Source organism: Athene noctua, chromosome 3, assembly GCF_965140245.1.
Source record: "Athene noctua chromosome 3, bAthNoc1.hap1.1, whole genome shotgun sequence".
Classification (NCBI taxonomy): Eukaryota; Metazoa; Chordata; class Aves; order Strigiformes; family Strigidae; genus Athene; species Athene noctua.
The window spans coordinates 30749612-30769985 of NC_134039.1; the positions used below are offsets into that span (position 1 = coordinate 30749612).

General features: G+C 44.0%; 1 protein-coding gene across 1 annotated transcript; it reads left to right on the forward strand.

Moving 5' to 3' along the window:
- The first annotated feature begins 821 nt into the window (after nucleotides 1-821).
- On the forward strand, nucleotides 822-18761 carry FAM83F (family with sequence similarity 83 member F). Its single transcript, XM_074901373.1, has 5 exons — nucleotides 822-1277; nucleotides 5003-5170; nucleotides 12468-12589; nucleotides 13167-13879; nucleotides 18697-18761. The coding sequence occupies exons 1-5, from the start codon at nucleotides 822-824 to the stop codon at nucleotides 18759-18761; spliced, it is 1524 nt and encodes a 507-aa protein (XP_074757474.1).
- The last annotated feature ends 1613 nt before the right edge of the window (nucleotides 18762-20374 follow it).

Here is a 20374-nt window from a genome sequence, read left to right on the forward strand (position 1 = left end):
GCTGCAAGGGGGAAGCTCGTCTTTTTATCCTTTGTATACGCACTGCAAGCCACAGCGGGGCCTGAATCTTGATTAGGGCCCCTGGCAACTATCACATACCATGCAAAAATCATAATTTAACATTACAGCCCCTAATCTCTCAGCTGGGACGTGTGTCGAGCTGGGGGTATTTATTCATGCTCTCAGTCAGAGACTGGGAGCAGGGCTGTTTTATTCCCAGCTCTGATACCAGCCTGCTGGATGGCCTCGGGCAAATCGCTCCCTCATCCTCCCATCTGTAAACACGGTCCCCACCTTCTGTTTTGGGGAGTTTCTGAGTTGCTACTGCGGCTTTTCAAGAGGATTTCGAGATGGCCAGCGAGCGGCCAGCTGCAGCCAACAGACCCCAGCTTGCAGCCACCATGGTGCTCTGCCCGTGTCCCTGGCCCCACTCATGTCCCCCCCTTCCCCATGAGCACCCCTCAGGTGGCTGCCACGTCTGGAAGAGGGGGAGAAACCCCCCTTGAATAGATTTTCGCGTTTGCACCCCAAAATACACCCGCAGCCCAGGCCTGGTTTTCCGCCAAGCACTGTGGTCAGGGCTCTAGGTCACCCCTGTACACCCCCAGGGGCCGGGGCCACGCACCAGTCTGGGAGAGAGGCAGGACAGAGGGAACAGCCGTGTCCCCTCGGAGCCAGGGGAACGTGAGAGGCCGGCGCAGGGCGGCGCGGCCGCTCCACCCGTCGGGGCGGGCTCGGGCAGGCCAGGTGAGGCGGTGCCGGCTCTGCCTTTCCCTCCTTCCGCAGCCTCCCGGCTGCCCGGCGCTGCGGGTGACGGCAGCATGGCGGAGTCCCAGGTGCTCCTGCTGGACGAGTCGCACGTCAACGAGAAGGTGACGGAGGCCCAGGCCCGCTTCTACTACAGCGAGGAGCAGCGCCGAGCCCTGGAGGCGCTGGTGACCCGGGGCGAGGCGGCCTATCGGGAGGCGCTGAGGAAGGAGCAGCTTCGCGACTTTCTCTCCAGCCGGGAGCTGCAGGCCCTGCGGGGCGGCTGGCGGGGATACGACGACCCCCGGGAGGGCGGCAAGGTGGCGCGGGGGCCCGGCGGCGAGACCCTCTCGCTGGCCTACTGGCCCGAGTGCTCAGACACAGAGGTGCCCCCGTTGGACTTGGGCTGGACCGACAAGACCTTCTACCGGGGCATCAGCCGAGTGGCCCTCTTCACGCACCCCCGCAAGGAGGAGGGCGCGCCCCACCTGAAGGAGGTGGTGCGGGAGATGATCCAGCAGGCACAGAAGGTAGGGCCTGGCCCGGCCGGTGCTCAAAGCGGGTGCCCTCGATGGGCCACCCCTGCCCACCTTCATGCTTGGGCTGGGGGCACGTGGGGTGGAAGGGAAGCGAAGGCCTGCCCTGGACGGGCCTTCCTCGCTGGCCCACTGCAAAGCGGGAGGAGGGCGTTGGCCTCCAGCTGGTCGGCGACCACCAGGCAGGGCTTTCCCTGTGCTTTGTTGCCAGTCACATTACGGTTTGCCAAATGATGCCCAAGATGGGGTTAAACTCCTGCACACACCCCTTCAAATTGGGATTTTCTACCTAGTTTGCTTTGTCCTGTCCCAGTCTGATTCCCTGGCTCAAGGGAAGGCAGGTCGTGATGCTGTTACAGCCACACTGCCTGTACGTGCAGGTATCCCTAGTTAAACACAGGGCAGTGAGTTTGTTTAGAGGGTGGCATTTTTGGGGGTTATTTTTTGTGGTCTCAACACCATCCAGCCTGTACTGGAAGAGCCAGAGTCCAGACAATATGTGGCTGCGTCCCTATTTATCTTTGCTGGAAAGGGCTGTTAGTGGTGACAGGCCACCACTGGCGAGAAAACCAGCCGTGATGCTACAAGAGCTTGCATTGAATAGGTGGGGGCAATGATGAGGTTTTTTTCTAGGTGTGGGTGAAGTTTCTAGGGAAGACCACCCAGGAAAAGATCCCCTTCAGAGCTGACATCACTCCTGGGGCTTTATGTTTTTTCTGCTTTGTAATTCAGCAGTTATTCCTCCTCCACCTGCTCCCCCACCCCAGCATACACTATATGCATGACTTTTACAGACTTGTTAAAACCAAATCTGCTGGGAAAAAAGAAAACTTTACAGTAGCCGATCTCCTCAGCTCCCTGCTTGCAGAAATACTTGCACAGCCCGTAATCCTGTTCAGCAACTGGGTGATCAGTTGTATAGAAGACCCAGAAGCTGTAAAATCCTTCTACTCTGATTTAGTGCAACTTCACATCTTCTTTGCACTGCTACAAATGCCTCTACAGACTATGCAAGGACTGGGAAACTTTGCTCTTTTTGATAGCTGTGCCTGGCACCTGAAAGTAATTAATTCCTTTGTAGATTTTTATTTTTTCACTCACTGGATGAACTGTGCTCTCCCAGCCCAAAGGTGGTTTCATGTTTAACAGCCATTTGAGTGTTTAATGGTCCTTTTCATAGGTAACTATGCCTGTTGTGTTCAGGTAAGCTGGCCCTGGCAAAAAAAAAGGCTCCAGATAGCATCTTTTCCTTCAGCAGATGAGAGTGGGGTTTTGCTGGTCTTGTTTTTTTGAGGAGGGTCTGAACAGGTACTAGTAATATGTGGCACATGTTTGTAGGTGGCTTATCGTCAGTGTTTTACAAACATATGTTAATGAAGCTACCTTACCGCAATGAGATTGGCAAGCTAATGCTTGCCAATCTTGAAATACCTATGAAGAGTTAGGCACACCTATGAACCCTATAGATAAGTTTATTTTCCACAGGATAGGTAGAGGAATGGGGAAAACCTCTTGCAGGGGTAGGTTCTCATGCTCTGACTTGCTGTATTTGGGAACTCTCCTAGGTAATCCTGACACATCGCCAGCTGTGGCAGGGGTTTGAGAAGACTTAACATAACTGGGGTTGCCCACTGCTGGCTTAGAAGTGCCATCTGCAAGACAGCTCATCTGTTTTTCATACACATCTCAGTTTTCATGAGTTTAGTCCACATTCTTGCAAGGAAGCCTGAACTGACTCAAGGCCCCAAAGCCTGAAGGGAACCACCCCTTCATATTGCAAAGCCGGTACTAACAATTATTGGTTTGTCCAGGACGTGGTGTAATTTCTGCAGTCATTGGAGTCATTGCAAATGGAAGGGACGGAAGGAAAACAAATTCATGCTTCTGCTATCTATTATTGATCAATTCCCTGTGTGGATGTTCTTACTTCAAATGAATATTACCAGGCATTCTTGCTCCTAAATAAGTACATCTGTGCTACAATGTGTGGAGGGGAGAGGGAGCATAACAGGCCTGAATTAATGCATGAACTCTTCATGCCTTTAATTATAATCTGTCTGTATATTAAGTTGTTTGGGAATAAAGTGGCACAAGTTCACTATATTTTAATTTTCAGAGGTTCTGGTAACATTCCCTGAATCTTGCTGCTTCATGCTGGGAAGTAAGAACCAAGGCAGGACCTGAAATCCAGTTCTGCCTAGCAGAAGTTATTGAGGGACGTACTATTAGTATCATGTAGCTCCACCATAGTTCACATGTATCACAAACCTACATGCTAATGATAAGCATAACCACAACGTCAGCTCTTTATTTCTTTTTCTAACAAAGAAAAGCTTGTGTAAGCACTGTTGACAGAAGGAGCCTGACGGAGCAGATGTGTTGGTTGTTACTGGCCATACAAGCAGAGACTCAGCAAACACAGTAGGGGACATTTAGTATGGCATCACTTTTCCAAAAGCAGTTTGTTCAAGGGCATTTGTCAAAGGAAAGAGGTCTCATGTGACAATTATTCCCTCTTCAATAGGCAGCTCTTGCAACTTGAGCTGCACCTCTTCCAAACTTCAAGAAGATCCCACTGTTCAATCCAGTCTTCAGCTCCATTCACACCTATATGTGCCATCCCCAGCACAGCTTGGCTCATCACTGTGACCCCAGTGCCTGGGAAGTTAAAATTTAGGCAATTCTATTCCCAGCATACTATGAGTATGAGATGCAAATTTTTTTTTTTATTATTTTTCTTTTTTTTTTTTTTTTTAAATTTCAGTTTTTTCCAGTGGGACTAGGAAAACAGTAGTTTAGTTTCCTTCATTCATAACCTTTCAGATGTTGGGCAGAATTTCAGGCAGAAAAGAATTGATATTTCTAATGGTGTGAAAGATGCAGAAAGGGAGAGAAAGACAAAACATGTAAGGTCAGCTTAAAGTTGCCCATAACCTTCTTGGTTTTGTTGTTACTCATCCTATGAATGTTCAGGCTTGTCTGTCACGTCAGCGCAACCTTTTGGTTTTATGTAACATCTATGCCTGGAAAGAGGGATTAGTTTTATACCAGAAAAAAATGTACATGTGAAGAGAGGCAGTCATCATTTTGCCTCCAAATCTTGAACACACACTCCAGTCCCTTCCTGACAAATATGAGGTGTGTATGTTTGAGCTCCATAAGACGTTCCGTAGGAAGCCAGCCCTGAGAGCGGACTTCTTAAAGGGAATTGGGAAAAAAGGGAAATAAAGTTCTTGTCTGCCCTATGTACCGTGGCTGAGGATTCTGACCCTGATTCCTCTGCACATTCATTTTCTTCCATTACTCACCTTCTGATTAATTGTTAAGAGCTGTGTTTTCCACTCTTCTTTTTCAATCTATTTTCAGTGTTCTTCTTTAAGTGAATCCTTACAGATGCAACAGAAGTTTTACAATACAGAGGAAAAATTATGTGTTTTGCTTTGGCATTCCTCAGGCTGCTGAAATAAGCCATCTTCCCCTAGAAGAAGGAGAAGTCTCAAAGAGTTCTTATATTACGTTCCTTCCAAAGTGCAGCAGAAAATTACAAGATTATTGTTAGTACTTGGGCATGTACATCCCTGTATATTTATCTTCCCCATATCCTCCTCTTCCATATTCTGGTATCAGTGCTCTCATTTATTTTGCACCAGTGTGATGAGCCTTCCTTTCAGTTTCTGGCATTTTATTTAGTTGTCTGTCTACTGTCTTCTTATTTCCAGATTATTGCAGTGGTCATGGATGTATTTACAGACCGGGACATCTTCCGTGATATTGTTGATGCAGCATATAAGCGCTGGATCCCAGTCTATATAATCCTAGATGAGGAGGGTGTGAAACTCTTCCTGGAAATGTGCAGATGCCTTGACCTCAGTGATTTGCAGATCCGGGTAAGATATTCAATACTGCACCATGATCTCCTGCAGGTCATTGACCTTTTTCAGATGTAATGCATCTTGGAACTCACTTGGACAGGCAAATGCATCTCTTCTACCCTGCAAGTCACATCACAGCACTTAGGCAAGGGTTCATGGAACATGAAGGGATAAGAGAATGACTTGCTAATACAGAAGGGAAAAGAAAGATTTGGATTTTTTGCCTTTCACCTGAGACGGGTGTCTGCGTAGTTTCTTGGGTCTTGTAACCTAAACATTCCTGTTTGGGAAGAAAACTGAGGAAATTCCTGTGGGTCTCCTATGCAAGGATTAAAACGAGAGTCCAGAGTAGCTCTTTGAGTTGTTGTCTGCATGGATCCCAGTTATAGAACACATACACTTTGTGAAATCAGACCTTCCTATCCATTGGTGATCATCTGGGAGTGAATGAGTTTGTAGTCCTCCATTGCCTGAGAACATAAGGGATTGAGGAGCATAGCTGCTCCCCTGTTCTGTATCAGAGTATGCCTTCATATAGTGCACGCCGCACAGCAGAGCAGTTGGCCTAGCTTGGCTGGCAGAAGCAGCCTCAATAGGATCTCATTCCATTACATACAGACTGAAATTCTTTGTGTGTTTATAGTTAGTATTGTATTCCTTGCTTTTTTCATGTTTTTTAGTCACTGTCATTACTACAGACTTGTTCCGAATACTGAAAAAGTTGCTAGGTTGGAAACAACCTATGGGATGCCAGACTCGCCCCTCTTGTGATCCAACTGTTCTTCTGAGCAGTGGAAAAAAAAAAAAGTGCCTTTTTGCCTGGAGGAAGGGCATATCTTCCATAAACACTCAATAGTTTAAAAAAAAAGCAGAACCAAAACTCAAAAAGCTCTGAAGGTTATAGAGGTTCATATTAACCGTTTTAGGAGAACTGTCTTAAATCTGGATGAAAATGACTTGCCTGTATCTGAACAGTGCTCCTGTGAACTACCACTCTGCTCAGAGTCTCTGGACTTCATCAAAAAAGGCATCCAGCTAAGCAGCTTTCTCATCTTTCTCCAAAACAGAGATGGAAGTTTCTTTCCTCTGGTTTCTTTGAAAGAAAGACCTGTTTCAAGCCTCAGGACTATTCTGTGGCCTAGGCTTAAGTCTTTTTTGTACAAAACTCTGAAATCAAAGCAGCAGTTCCATTTTCTCCAGTATCTGCTTCCCAGTACTTTTCTCACCGTGTCACCATGTGCAGGAATGATGCCTTCAGTACTGCATATTTTAACTTCTGGATAGAGTAAATGAAAAGATGCCCTGGCATTTTAGAAAAAGCTGCAATGCTATTGGAGAGGTAAATTCCTTTTTGTCTGCCTTCTGCATCTTTAAGCAGTAAGCCATCCCCTTCTGCTCTTCTCTTACCTCTTTCTCCATAGGTATCTATACATACTTCACAGCCCAAAATCAATCATCACAGTGACATGCTACAGCAGTGACTAGGTCTTGCAGCAGCCTAGTTCCATTACCGTTTACAAAGAGGCAGAGTTTGAACTGATGCCATCAAAAGCAGAAGAAAACTCTCCCGTGTCCCTTTTGTGCTTCCCTTCTCTCACAGCAGTCCTTGCTATGTTTTTCATTAGACTCCTTCAGCTAAAAAAAGTCCAAATACAAGATGAGCTGAAGGAGGTCCACTGAGAAGAACTTTTTAACATCCTTCTTTGATGTAGTTGTTCACTATTCTGCAGAGCTTCAGCCCACAGAGTTCCGTCCTTCAAATTTTTCCCCTCTTTTCCCAGCCATCTCATACTCTATCTTAAATTCCCCTTAAGGCCGTTGTATTCCTTTTCCAGTATGGCTTAGGCTTTAGTTAATCCCATTAAGGTCAATGCAGTTTATTCCTGTCTGTCGTACTGTGGAAGGCCTGGGAAGAGTCTTTCTGTAAGGGGAAGCAGGTCATTTGCCTTTCAGGGAAGATGGCCTCTTAGTATCCTGCACAGGACTGCCTTGGATGTATGGCAGAAATCATCATATAGTGATTCCCCTGACACCAGGCTTTAGATACCCAAAGAATCTCAAACAAGGTTAAGGCTTCCCCTTGTGGGCTCCCCCCACCCCCACCTCATTGATGTAATGTGTTGCGGGTTGTTTTGAACTTTTGGTGTTGAAGACCCAAATTTAAAGCAAGAAAGCAAGCTGGGCCTCTGGTCTTGTTCAGGCAAAACCATTTTGTCCTTCACTGCTTGATCACAGAGGATGTTGGAATTGCTGAGGAAGAAGGAGAAACTAGTGTAGTGATCTCCTTACCATCTCTTTTTGAGTATCATTTTGCTTTCTTCTAAAAAATGTTCACCAGTGGGCCACAGTTTGTCAGCAAAGGAACTGCATACTCTTCCCTCATGCCTTTCTTCCCACCTTTCCTTCGGAATGCTTGTGCAAGATTTACAGGATAGCTTTTTCTCAGAAAGTTGCAGCAATGTGGGGTGTAACTTTAAGGTTTAGAGGCAAGTTCTGATCCCAGGAAAGGAGAGAGAGAGATGACACACTACCACAGGCTGTCATTGCTGCAGGGTTAGGATGCTAATTCTGTCTTCTGTCATCACTAGATGCTCTGATTCTGTGATTCCTGCCCTTTTGTTTCCATTTCCCTGTTTATCCAATGCAGAGTGAATATTTCTTTGGTCCTAATACAGGAAGATCTACTGTTAACACTGGATTTTACCCTTTTTCTACATACAGTGCTGGGCTTTTTCACAAAATTCCTGGCTATTTTATTGTTTTGAGGTGACAAGGTATTATGATCTGCTGACAGTCTCACAGGAGGGAAATTGCTGTAGGAAGACAGTACCTCACTCTGCAAAGACAAAAAGTTATTTACTGACTCCAAGCATGAAATAAGAAAACCTCAATTTTTGTCTGAAGGCCAGAGATCATTAGAAATGCATTTAAATTCAAGCATTGTCACATTCATCCCGGGATGTTAGTGTCTTGTGTGTATGAGTCATATGGCTTCCTGAGCCTATAGGACATGGTTTGCCAGACTTTTTGAGACAAGAGTGTTCTTCAGAGACCACAGTGAATCAGAGTTCTCCATAGATAAAAAAATTCAAAAAATTCATAGCCCCACAAAGAGTCCTCTTTTTGTTCACCTGAGGGTGAGTGTTCTTATCAGTTTTTAGATGAGTTCTCTTTCTCCCCATGCTTCTGCTGACCAAGACCCAGTAACAGACACTCCTCAAAATCGGGGAGTTCACCTAGAGCTCCAAGCAAGCCCAGGGAATGAGTTATCTAGAGGAAGTTCACCTTTATGTTAATTTTTGCATTCATTTTCCCAACATGTAAGGAGTTCCTCCCCTCACTCCAGGAATTTTAAAAGTTTCTGCCTGAGAAATTTTAGGGATTTCATTCAGTATTTCATGTCTTTCCTTATTGACTCCTAACTCAAGTGAGGGAGAAGCTGAATGTAACGTGATGCAGTGCTGTTGATTTTTTTAATTATCTGTTAGAGAATTCTACTAGGCTGCTTGCAACCTTTTGAAAATGGGGGCTCACAAGGCTCTCTCTTTGCAAAGACCCAAATAAGCAATACCCAATAATGACTTTATCAGGTCAGGTCCAGCTAGCTGCATTCCATCCTATTCTGTTTGAATACCTGCAATACCTGTTGACTGTTTTGTCAACAAACATGCCTTTTCCAGAACTGTTCAGGGCAAACACATAGGTGAAGTCCACAGTATTTCCCAGCATTACATGGTGGCTGCTTTTGTGTCACTGTGTAAGATGAGCACCCTACCACCCATCCCTCTGACGTGGAGGTCTGATCATCAGAAATGAGAATCTTGCAGACTATGAATAAGAAAAATTCCTTTACTGTTGTTACTGTGGTCCTGTCCACATGAATCCCATGTCTTTCTTCTTTCCCTCTTCTGTGGTACCTCCATCTAGGATTTTAGAGTGGGAAATAATGGGCATCTGGGGCCTCCCCCTCAGCCCTGTGCTCAGGTGAAGCAGTAGTACAAAAAAACAAAGGACAGGAGCTACCTCAGCAGATTCTGTTGACTGAAGGGATCTGATGTTTCCAGGGACAGCAGAAAGGGGATCTCTGCATTTTGAAAAATGCAGTCAGTATAAGGGACTGTTGAGTCACTGTCATCTATCAGCTACTGCTTTTGTCTGTTGCCTCCCCTTAATCTGTTTTACATCTGTTAATTTATAGAGGTCATTCATGCCATCCTTCCCAACTTGAAATAAAGATCCCTGATTGCTTTTCAACATACGTATCAGCAGTTGTCCTGAGGGAAGGTACACACAGGATTCCCTGGTGGAAGTACTTACAAACACTTCCCTTTTGGCTGTCTTGTGTTTCCCCCCTACTCAACCCCAGCTTGTAACACTACTCTCCAGGTCCGTCAAGTGACATCTAAGTGTCAGTTCACAACACAGCCTATTACTGACTTCCTAAGCTGGGTCTAATTTAACTTTCTGTGGGTTCAGGGTGAGGTTTAAAAGTGTGTAACAATAAAGCAGGAAAGACTGATTCCTTCACTGTTTGCATTAGGATGCTCTGTCAGGCTTGACTGTTACCAGTCCATATTAACTTGCTGCCAGGGAGACATTAGTCACTGCTGTGACGAGGAGTGGTGCAAGCCTGCATAAAGGAAATGCAGAAATTTAATGCAGGCTGCAGCTTCCATACGCCAGGATCTGACAAACCTTAAGCAAGCTTCTGCAAGAATACAGATCTGGAGGGGTCACTTCTATCTGGTGAACTAACTGGTCCTCTACCCTAAGTATTAGTTAGTACTGTAACGCTAGTGCCCCCTCCAAATCTCATATCATTTATGTTTGTTTTTCCTCTTTTGTTGTTGTGTAGTCTTCAGTAAATGAACACAGGCTTGTTCCTCCTCTGTACAGCTTGATATATCAGTCTACAAATGCTCCAAGATCCTTCAAGGCAGAAAACATTATACAAATAACCTGTTAAGTGACTCGATGTTTATATGAGTTTGTGCTTGTTTTCTGCATTTCAAGATGTATTTATGCACTCCTGTGCCTACTTTGTTTAAGGAGGTTTATGTGTTCAGCTGTTTGGTTCTACCCTCTCTGTGCCTTTCTAAGTGTTATGTGTAGCTCAGTTACTGCAGAAATTAAAATGTGCTTTCTTTCCACCAAAAGAAGGTGATATAACATACAAACACAATAAAATCTACACATATTACATGCTAAGAAACTTTCTGCTCACACAGGCTGATACTTCTTGATTCACAAAGGTACAGGACATGTCAGAGCTGTTGACTGGTTTGAAGAATGGAGCTCCTTCTTGTCACTTGCAGTCAATACTCCATGATTTGGCAAATTCTACATCCAACTTTACTCAGCAAGGGGAAAATATTATTTCAGGTGATCAGCCAGCCAACTACAAATGTTATTCTAAATACTGGAAAGGGCACCCTTTCTCCTGTGCTCTAGCCAACCTGCATTCAGCATCCCACACATATGACTCACTGCTAGGCCTTGGGCAAGTCACTTCATCTTTTTCTCTTTCAGGTTCCTCATCTTTAAAACAGAGTAATAATACTTTCAGAAGTGTTGGGAGTTTTAATTAGCTAATGCCCACACAGGACTCCAGACAGATCAAGCAATAGATGAGTGCAAAATAGTAGTATCATCAGTTACTGTTAGTCAGAATTTGTACTGCCACTGCTGTATTTTAGTGGGGGAAATAGGACCAGATTCAAAAGGTAGGAGTTATATTCAGAAAAATGTTCTTTGATGTAAAACTGCATTCTAATCACTCATTCCTGCATGCTGATTTCTATAGCCTAACAATATTTAAGCATCAGTTAAGTTTATAATAATAGGACTTAGGTCTTCGGGATTCAAGGCTGTACTAGCATTAGCCAAATCCTCATGATTCTCCTGCTCTGCAGTTGGGGGAAGAATGAGGCAAAGGTGAATTGTCTTTCCCAGACCATCACAGGAAATAGTGTCAGAACTGTGATTATACTTGGGACTGTCTGACTCCCAACCCTGGATTTATTACTCCAGTTCACAATACCTTTTAGCTTTTCATTGTTAAAGAATTCTTATGGAAACAGGTGGAATGAAAAAAATGGTCTAAATTTGTGTGTCAGAGCAACAAGATAATTTGCTCTAAACTTATACTGACAGTCAATGCTTTTTGGGTTTTGGGGGGGGTGATGTTTCATGTCAGTTTGGCAATTCAGTGTCATGCAGCCAGGACCCCTGAGCAGAACAACACTCAGTCCAATGTGCAGATATGTCCTTATAGTAACTGTAGGCACACATCCGTTGTTGAAAATCATGTAACCTTAAATTGGTGTTTTCTCTGTGTCTAGTAGTGCTTTGTTTTATTACTTGTAGGTTTGATGGCCAAAGGGTGTGTGAAGGGAGGTTTGGGGAGAGGTATTATCTTTTTCTAACTACTTCCATTCATTTAATTAAAAGTTTTTTCTTCTGTTTCTTCAGATTCTTTGCTGATTTATTGAGGACATCAGTAGAGACACTACTCCTTTTGTTCAAAAAAAGTTCTGTGTTTTTTTAACTCTCCATTGAACAGTGAGGAATCTGGGTGGACACTCACTATTTGGGGTTCTGAGCCAAATTATAAAGATTAGGGTTCTCCTTTTGTTATAACTGATAGGAAACATATATCTTTTGAGTAATAGAATTGTTTCCTCCTCTCTTCTGTAATAGTTAAATTGTCCAGTCTTTGCCCAGTTTTGTCAAGCCATGTGTTGCTGGGAATTAGAACATGAGCATAAAAAGAACCTAATAGAAACCTGTTTTATACATTACCCCCAAAGTAACTGTGTCCTTTACACTGAACAGGTGTTACAAAGTTCCTTGGTTTTGTGACCCTGCTAACATAATCTGGAGAAGATCTCAGGATTGCTGTGGAATAGGGATCAGAATTCAGAGTGCAGATGTGACTCAGAGCTTCTGCTGATTCATTCCTCTAAACTGGGCTGGGCCTTCTGAGCTACAGCACAGGACTGGAGGTGGAGGATTATTTGATTTTGAAAGCATTGTCTTGCCAGTGGGCTAAGATGAATAGCTGAAGACAGCAGGCAGGGTTACAAAGATGCTGACCCATTGGATAGGGCTATAAACTGATGGAGAGGAGTGACTTGCATAGACAGGGGATGACAACAGGTCTTACAGCACTTCTGATTTCTGGTGGCTAAAACAAAATGTAGTCCCAGAAGTAGTGAGATAATGTGAGTGACATGTTAAGACTTGGAGCTGACAGTTATCTAATTCTCTGCCCTATTTATTGTGACATTTTGTCTTTTCACCTCCCTGTTAGAACATTCGCATACGTTCTGTGACAGGAGTTGGGTTCTACATGCCAGCAGGGAAGATCAGAGGCACATTGGCATCCCGATTCCTGATGGTGGATGGTGAAAAGGTGGCCACTGGGTCATACAGGTGGGTCACTCTTGCTTAAGGCAAAGCTACATTCTTCGTGTAAAGAATGGCTTGTGGCTCTGCTTGAGAGTCTTCTTCCGATGTCATTCCCTTTCTTATCACAGCTTCTGTAATCTGTGTGGCATCTGTAGAAATGGGGGTGGGACAACAGAGAAGGTGGCATAGAGCACAAGGTGCTTCTGAGAGAACAGAACATGCCCATGCTTGTGGACCATTTCAGAGGACTGGAGATAGTTCCCCACTGCATCAGGTGGTGGTCTGCCAGGACCACCATGCTTAGTTCTCTTCAGTGAGGTTTTCAGTCTGTACACTCCTCCTGTTGATGCAGTGTTGCATTTTTTAGAAGGGTCAACTGTCCGTCAGTGTTTTAGGGCCTTTTCTTTCAGATCTGGTCTGCATGCCTAATGAAGAACAATAGTAAAGAGCTTCATGTGTCTATCGTGACCCATCTTGTCAAGGACATACAGGCAAATGGCACAATGCTACATATTCCCGTGCAGTGTTTTAGAAATTATTAGGTGGGCTGGGTCACGTATGCACCCAAAAATCTAATGTTGGTTCTGTTTCCTGCTTTTAGCTTCACATGGAGTTCATCCCACATCGACAGAAACATCCTGCTCGTCTTGACAGGACAGCACGTGGAGATGTTTGACATTGAGTTTCGTGAGCTCTATGCCATCTCAGAGGAAGTTAATTTCTACAAGGAACTAGGTATTGCTAACCCATCCCTTCTTGTAACTGGGAAGCCAGGCCTTCATTCCTCCACTGTGGCTCGGAAGTTCATTAACCCCAAGTATGGTTTAGTGGCAGGGGCAACCCGTGGTGATATGATGCTCTGGGCTTCACGACACAGGCAGAATAATCAGGGGGACATAGAAAAGGAGGAAACAAGTGAGTCAAAGAAACGGTTAAATCAGTTTCTGAATGACTTAGTCACATTGGAGCAAGAGTTCCCAGAAATTGATCCACCACTGGAGAACGTGAACAAGCTGAATCGGAGCCCTCAGAAACTGTTCTCCCGGCTCCACATGGACCTGAAAAATAAATCAAAATCCAGAGAGTCTATTCGTGACGTGAAGAAAGAAGATGCACAGGTCAATTCAAAGCAAGGAAAACGGTTTGCCAGTGGGCTTTTCAGTCGCAAGGCCAAACGGTCTCCAGGCTCAAGCATTGAGGCTAATTCTTTTGCCAGTGAAGGACATTCAGGAGAAGACCTTGGGAACATGAAACTGGAATATGAGCGACTCAGCATTGGCCATGGAAGTGTTCGGAGCACTGGAGGCATCTCAGGTAAAACTTCTCCTACCAGCATATTCTGCTCCTGTGTCCCTTATTCTGAGTTTGGCTGATTGGGGCAAACTCATTCAATATAGGCATTGGTGAGTAGATGCTCTTATTTATATTAAAATGAGTGGGATCAAAGAAGAGTTGTATCAAATGATACAAGCAACTTAATTTGAAAGCAGTTTAATGGCAGTCTTATTGTAAAGTTGGTACTTCTCATGTAAATATTTTCTCATACTTCTGAGCAAGTGGGTATGGAACAAAGGAGAGAAAGGTGAATGTCTCCTTGTGTAAAACAGGTTAAGTGTACAGTTCATGAAGTGTGCTGTCCTAATAAACAGTAGCAGTATGTTCAACTATTGTAGTGGCTATCAGGGTGCAGGCAGATTTTCAATGTAACCCTACCCTTCCTTTCCTCATTCAGGTTTAGTTGGGTGTGTTTACTGTGACAAGTTACTGGTGGAGGAGAGAGGAAAATGTGTTTCTATTGAGGTGAGGGGGCAAGGAATGGAGGAGAGGGGGTCTTTTTAATTTACTCATCACCTTCCAAAATGGGGGAGAAGGTCCTGAAAATAGAAGCTATGGAGAAGTACTAGATCTCAACTTTTCTTTCTTTGCTATCGCATGATTGAGATTTTCACTAAGTCCTTCCAAGGCTTCATCCAGTTGAAGACATAAATGATAAAGATTTCTTCCAGTTTATGAGTTCATAGCTAACCTCCCAATGTTTTAGATGTTTTGTCAGACTGAAGTAAACCTATGGACTATTTAGCCTGGTTGCCTTCCTTTCTCAGTGAGCTGTGCTGGGTGTCAATATGTCCTGTGCCAGCAGGAAAATAAACTAGTTCCAGGGAGAAAATTCCTCCTCAATTTGTCTGACCAGAGACCATTCTGTGTTCTGATGAATGCAAAATGCAGGTCTAGAGAGACTGAATTCCCTTGAGACTGCCATGATGTGAAATGGAAAGACATTCTCCTGAGACCGAAAAGAAAAGCAAGGTATTGGGAAGGTTATTAGGTTCTTAGAAATATTTCTGGCTGAATGAAGGACAGACTCAAAAATGCGAAATGAACACAGAGAGAGGAACTGTAAGAAGGCATGGATAGTTTATTTAAGACTGTAGTTGACCTATTTTAGGACATACGTTTGCTATTTGGGGAGGCAGAGGTAAACCCTGGTCTAAAGAGGTCCTCTCTCCAATTCTCTTTATGTCTTGAGCATAGACTGTATGTGCTGCTGGGCCCCATTCCTCAGAGCCAGGAAAACCAGAATCGGTGAAGACCTGTAGGGAGATTTATGGGCATTTCAGAGGAATGCATCTGAGGGCTTGCACTACCCTCTAGTGACAGAAGTAGAGAACTGTGTATGTCTGATAGGTCAGCGCTTTACATCAGATTCCCTACGTTTCTCACTGTTACCTGTTTTAAAGCAGATAGCCCACCATTCCCGCATTGTCATGATGAAATTAGGCTCATATTAAGGCACGAAAGATTGATGTCTAGTTGAACAGTGGGGCGGTGCGCCCTTCTGGGGCATTGCACAGTCAGGGCAGCAGGGATGTCCCTATTCCTTTAACACCATGGATCTGTGCCAGACAGTCTCATGCGTGGTCTGGACTGTTTTCACAAAGACACTATCATGCTATTACGTTCAGGTTTTATTTATTGCCACTGCTACTTCCTGAGGGCTGCCACGTCTTTCAACAAAGGGGAAGGAAGAATTGAGAACAGGTGTAAGGAATGTGCAGAGGTCCAGCACACCAGCATTCCTGCTGTGCTCTTCCTGACCTGATAAGTCTTTCCAAGGGGTCCATGCAAGTATTGTTTTGTTTTATGGAAATTGAGAATGCCTGTTCATGGTGGCAATGGGAGACTCCGCAGCTTTTGAAGTATGATGTGAGTAGACTTAGGTCATCTGGTGTTGTGAAAGGCTAGAGGACAATCAATGCTTGTGTGATGCTTTTGAATTGAATCACTGTTCTTGAGAGAAGGCTTCTCTAGTCTAATGGTCCCAAAGTGACATGTGAACAGAGATGGTAGAAGGCACATTGGGAAGATGGAGATTTACGAGAAATGGAAAAAAAGATCCTGCAGCTACTTGGTCAGTACCACATGCTTCATTAGGATTTAATAAAAAAATCTTAAACATGAATATGGAATAGAGTTTCACCTTCAAAATTAAAATAGGGGTACTTTGTTCTTGGGTAACTATAGGACTGACTTTGTTTTAAAGGTTTGTCTTGAAGCATGTCTAGTAAAAACTGATGCTGTGATACTCTGGGTGACAGAAGGGAGGTAAGAAGTGAAAATGAAAGAGCGAGAAAGTGCTTGATATGCAGTCAGGTTAGGATGCAATTATTCAGAGATTCACAGTTTCAAATAGCTGCCCTTACCTTATGTAAAGATTAAACAGCACACTTAAGCCCTGTGGGCCTGCCTATGCACACATCCTCCGAAGTCACTATTAATTCAGTAGTACCACAGAGACACATCCCACCTGGCAAATGCATGAAGAGACCAGAACTACACCCCAAGAAGCTCGCGGAGTAATTGAAAGACATTATTCAAGCAAGCTAAAGGTCAGGTTCAGTCTTGTAAGAGCAGATGTTGATGAAGAGAATCTGAACTGGGAAGGGAAGTGATGAAAGCGTGTTCTGTGACAGAGTCTAAAAATCTGGTTCAGTATTTACATGGTAGAAAAGGGATACCTGCAGGTCAGAATTGGGAATCTGGAAAATACAAGGACTACAAATAGTAACTTCCCAAACGAAGTGTCTGAATTAACATCCGGAGGTGTTGTCCTAGCACACTGCACAGAGACTGTACTTTGTCATATGAGGCTTTCTTAAACCACATCATCAAACCGACACAACTCTTGAATTTCACTGTTGCCTGCTTAGGAACACATCAGCATCTCTGAACCTGACCAGAATCTTGTTAATTTTGAGCTGCTGCTGGGCAGGCTGTAATCAGCAAAGAAACTGACATCTGTGTGCAGTTTCTGGGAGATACTGTAAGGGTTTGAAAGCTGTGTGCCTTTGGAAGGTGCTGGCTTTTTGTTTTGTTTTCTCCCCTGCAAGAAGTGGGCTCATTCAGAAAAGTCTGCTATCCTGAGTTGCTCCATACATTGGCCTCCACTCCTCATGAGTGTTGATTGCAGAACATATACTTAATAGCAGGACTTTGTGTTTTACTTTTGGGTGCTTCTTGCAACAAGAAATGGATTTACACTGGGCACTGCAATACCACGAAAATAGCTGCTTAATTATCACCAGTATTTTTCAGCCAAAGTGGGATCATGGACAGGTGGAAACTGGAATTTTTAGCCTCTATTCTAGAGGGGAACATTATTGGGTACGTACAAGGATGGTGTTTGCTCTAACTGTAGCAGGATCTGTAGAAAAAGGTTAGAAGACAAGAGTAGAAGGTGAGAAGAATAAAGGAGTTGGGAGTTGAGATTAAGCAGGGGAGCACAGACAATTTTGAAAGTAAATGTGAGGGTCTTGAATGTGATACAGACAGGGAGGGGAACAGGGGTGGTGAGGAGATAGGAGTAATGATAAACTTAGTAGTAACGTACAGAATTGGTCAAAGGTGGAACAGGAGGTAGAATGAAATGCCATAGGGAGATGGGAGGAGGCAGTAGCATACAGAGTAGCCACAGAAGTGACAGCAGGTTGCAGTGCAGCCTCCCACATGGATATCAGGAAGCTGCAGTGTGGAAGAAAGTGGAGAGGGAGAGGTCAGAGCTCTTCTCTTCCCCATCACCTGCAGGTGAGGAGAATATTGATCAAATACCCACAAGCAAGAGAGTGACATGAAAAATGAATTGCTTGAAGCCCAGTTGAGAGGCAATGCTTGGGTTGAAAGTTCCCTCATCTTAGCAAGGTTGAGACTTCTCAGTAGCATGTCACCTTGACCTGTGGCAGTTTTCCCTCCCTGTTCTCACTCTGTACTGGCCACTGGCTCTAACTGCTTAGGAGATGCACATATACTTTTCTTCTGTACAAATACATAAATGGGGTATGCCCTGGTTCAGAGTGACTGCAAGTGACATGGCAGCCCCTCTCAACACGTACTGCCCTGGGCTGTAAGTCATGTAAACCTTGCTGAGCTCAGAGTACAGATGAGCTCCCTTGCTTGCAAAAGCCTCTGCAAACACACATTAGAACAGTGCTTGAAAAAATATGCTAGGGCATCCAGACCAACAGCTGGCTGTAATGAAGGAGATGAGACAGCAGTGCAAGCATTGAAAAGTACAGATACTGGGAGCAGAAGGAATCTGTTGAGTGAGGAATGAAAAAAACTAAGATGATAAAAAATTGAGGCAGCATACTGTGCTACTTAAGTGAGAGACCCCGAGGCTTTGGGATTTGTCTTGCAAAGGAAATGGTGGAAATACTGGCACTTGAGAGGTTTATAGTGGGATGTGAGAAACCCTCTACTGAGAATGTGTGTGTGGATCAGATGGATGAGATGACCTGACTTTTTTTTGTCATACCTCACTCTTCAAAAAACCTCCCACCAAAGTCCTGGCCAGACTATTTTTCGGTGCCAACTGGGACCCAAGAATACTGGTCTGGGTACAGGCCAAAGCCTGGAAATACTTCTCCAGTGGTTTTTTCCACTGTATACTCTGAATTTGTTCTTATTTTATTGTCTCTTTATTTCACAGTATTAGGAAATAAAACCAGAAGAGAGTGCAGAGTAATGTAGGTCTAATACAAGGTGCATAGTAAATAACAAGAGAGGATTGAGGCATGAGTCCAAACTTTATCCAGGTCTTGTTTACTTAACATTACTTCAACTTCTTTTCATTCCAGGTAACCTAAGTCCAAACTCCACTACAAGCGATAAAACCAAACAATCTACCTGTGTGTTATCTTGATTGGGAAGGATTGTCTGGAGAACTGAAGACTAAACAAGCTGGAACAGTAACCTCTTGACTGATTTTGAACCTACAGCCATGTCCTCACACAGTGGTCTGTAAAGCCACTGTCTGGTCCTGGATGCACCTGGCACCCCCACTTAAAGCACATTTGCTGGGTGAAGCATAGACTTTGGATGGTTGGTCCCTTAAATGAGGGTTAGTGATGAATGTATTAGTCCTTATGTCTGTGTGCACACATTTTTATATATAAAAACGACTGTGATGACTGGTCTCAGAGCTTGCTCTGTGTCCAGATAAATGCAGATTTTCCGACTTACTTGTGCTGCTACTTCAGTCTGTCTAGTTACAGACTCAGAATCACTGTGTTGCATTGTTTACTCTGCTGCACTGCAGAAATGTATTGGTCTGACTGGCTGGAAGGCTAAATCCAATTGCAGTGGCAAATTCTGGGTGAAATAAGGATGTTTACAGACAGTGTAGCAATCCTTTGTCCACAAGGAGTCTTTTTGTAGATTCCTGTTATCACTTATCCACACAGAAATGAGTGGTCTGGGAGAACGGTTTAGCGAGCAGAGGCCAGCAGATTAGTATCTTCACTGTTTCTTGTGATAAATATAGCAGTTGAACAAAATGATTTAGCAAGAGTGTAGTAAAGAGAAAAAATGGAATATAGGGGGACTTAACTTGCGGTTGAGATTGGGTCAGGAGAAATGCCGTGGACTGGGCAGGATCTGGGAGCAATAATGCAGCCTTCAGTGGCTGTTAAAAAATCCTGTTTGTTGCTAATTCAGCAATACTTTACCATTCATGGAAACTGAATGATTAAGGAGCACATCTTTCAGGTTGAGAGGAAGCAGAGGAGGCATACAAGCTTTTCAAATGTTCTTTTTTTTTTTTTTTTTTTATTTAGCCTTTTCAAACTCTAATCATACCAAAATTGAGAGCTTTGATCCATAAGAAACACCGCATGCAGTCAGACCATAGGCCATCTAATCTGCTATCCTGTCTCTGAGGATAGCCAGTAACGGGCGATCACAGAAGCATAAAATAAAAAGCTTGTATACAGAGGTCTTTCTCTGACTCCATTCCAGCAGTCTGTGGACTTTCTGAATTGGCAGTTCCTTCTGGACCTGGCCTTGATGAATGCACTTAGTGTCTTTTTAAAAATCTTTTTTTAATTTTGGCCTCCACAGTGTTCTGTGGCAATGAACTCTGAGTTCATTGTGTGGTATGAAAAAGACTTGTTGTCCGGCTGTTTTAATGGGTTTTTTTAGAATTTGTCAAGTAACCCTAATTCTTCCACTGTCAGATGTAGTGATGACTACCCCTATTCCTTGTCTCCTTGCCACTCATGATTTTACAGATCTATATATGTCCTCAGTCATCACTTTCCAAGTTGCAGGTTCATAGTATACATAGCTATTCATTACATGGGACCTGATTGACACCTCTGTCCTCGTGTTCACTGGCTGTTTTCCAGTTCTACCCACTAACAGAGTGGAGAAGCGGATTGGTTTTTTTTCTTCATTGTGTAGACTGATGTTTCACTCTGCTTTCTCGCCACCTAAATTCCATGCTCTGATGTCATAAGTAAGCCATCTTGTGATACC

What these genes read in the sequence shown, in the direction of transcription:
- FAM83F (XM_074901373.1), top strand. Translation starts at nt 822, where the DNA reads ATGGCGGAGTCCCAGGTGCTCCTGCTGGACGAGTCGCACGTCAACGAG. An exon ending in TCAGTGATTTGCAGATCCGG is followed by an intron (nt 5,171 to 12,467) that starts GTAAGATATTCA and finishes CCTCCCTGTTAG; the next exon opens with AACATTCGCATACGTTCTGT. An exon ending in GTGGCCACTGGGTCATACAG is followed by an intron (nt 12,590 to 13,166) that starts GTGGGTCACTCT and finishes TCCTGCTTTTAG; the next exon opens with CTTCACATGGAGTTCATCCC.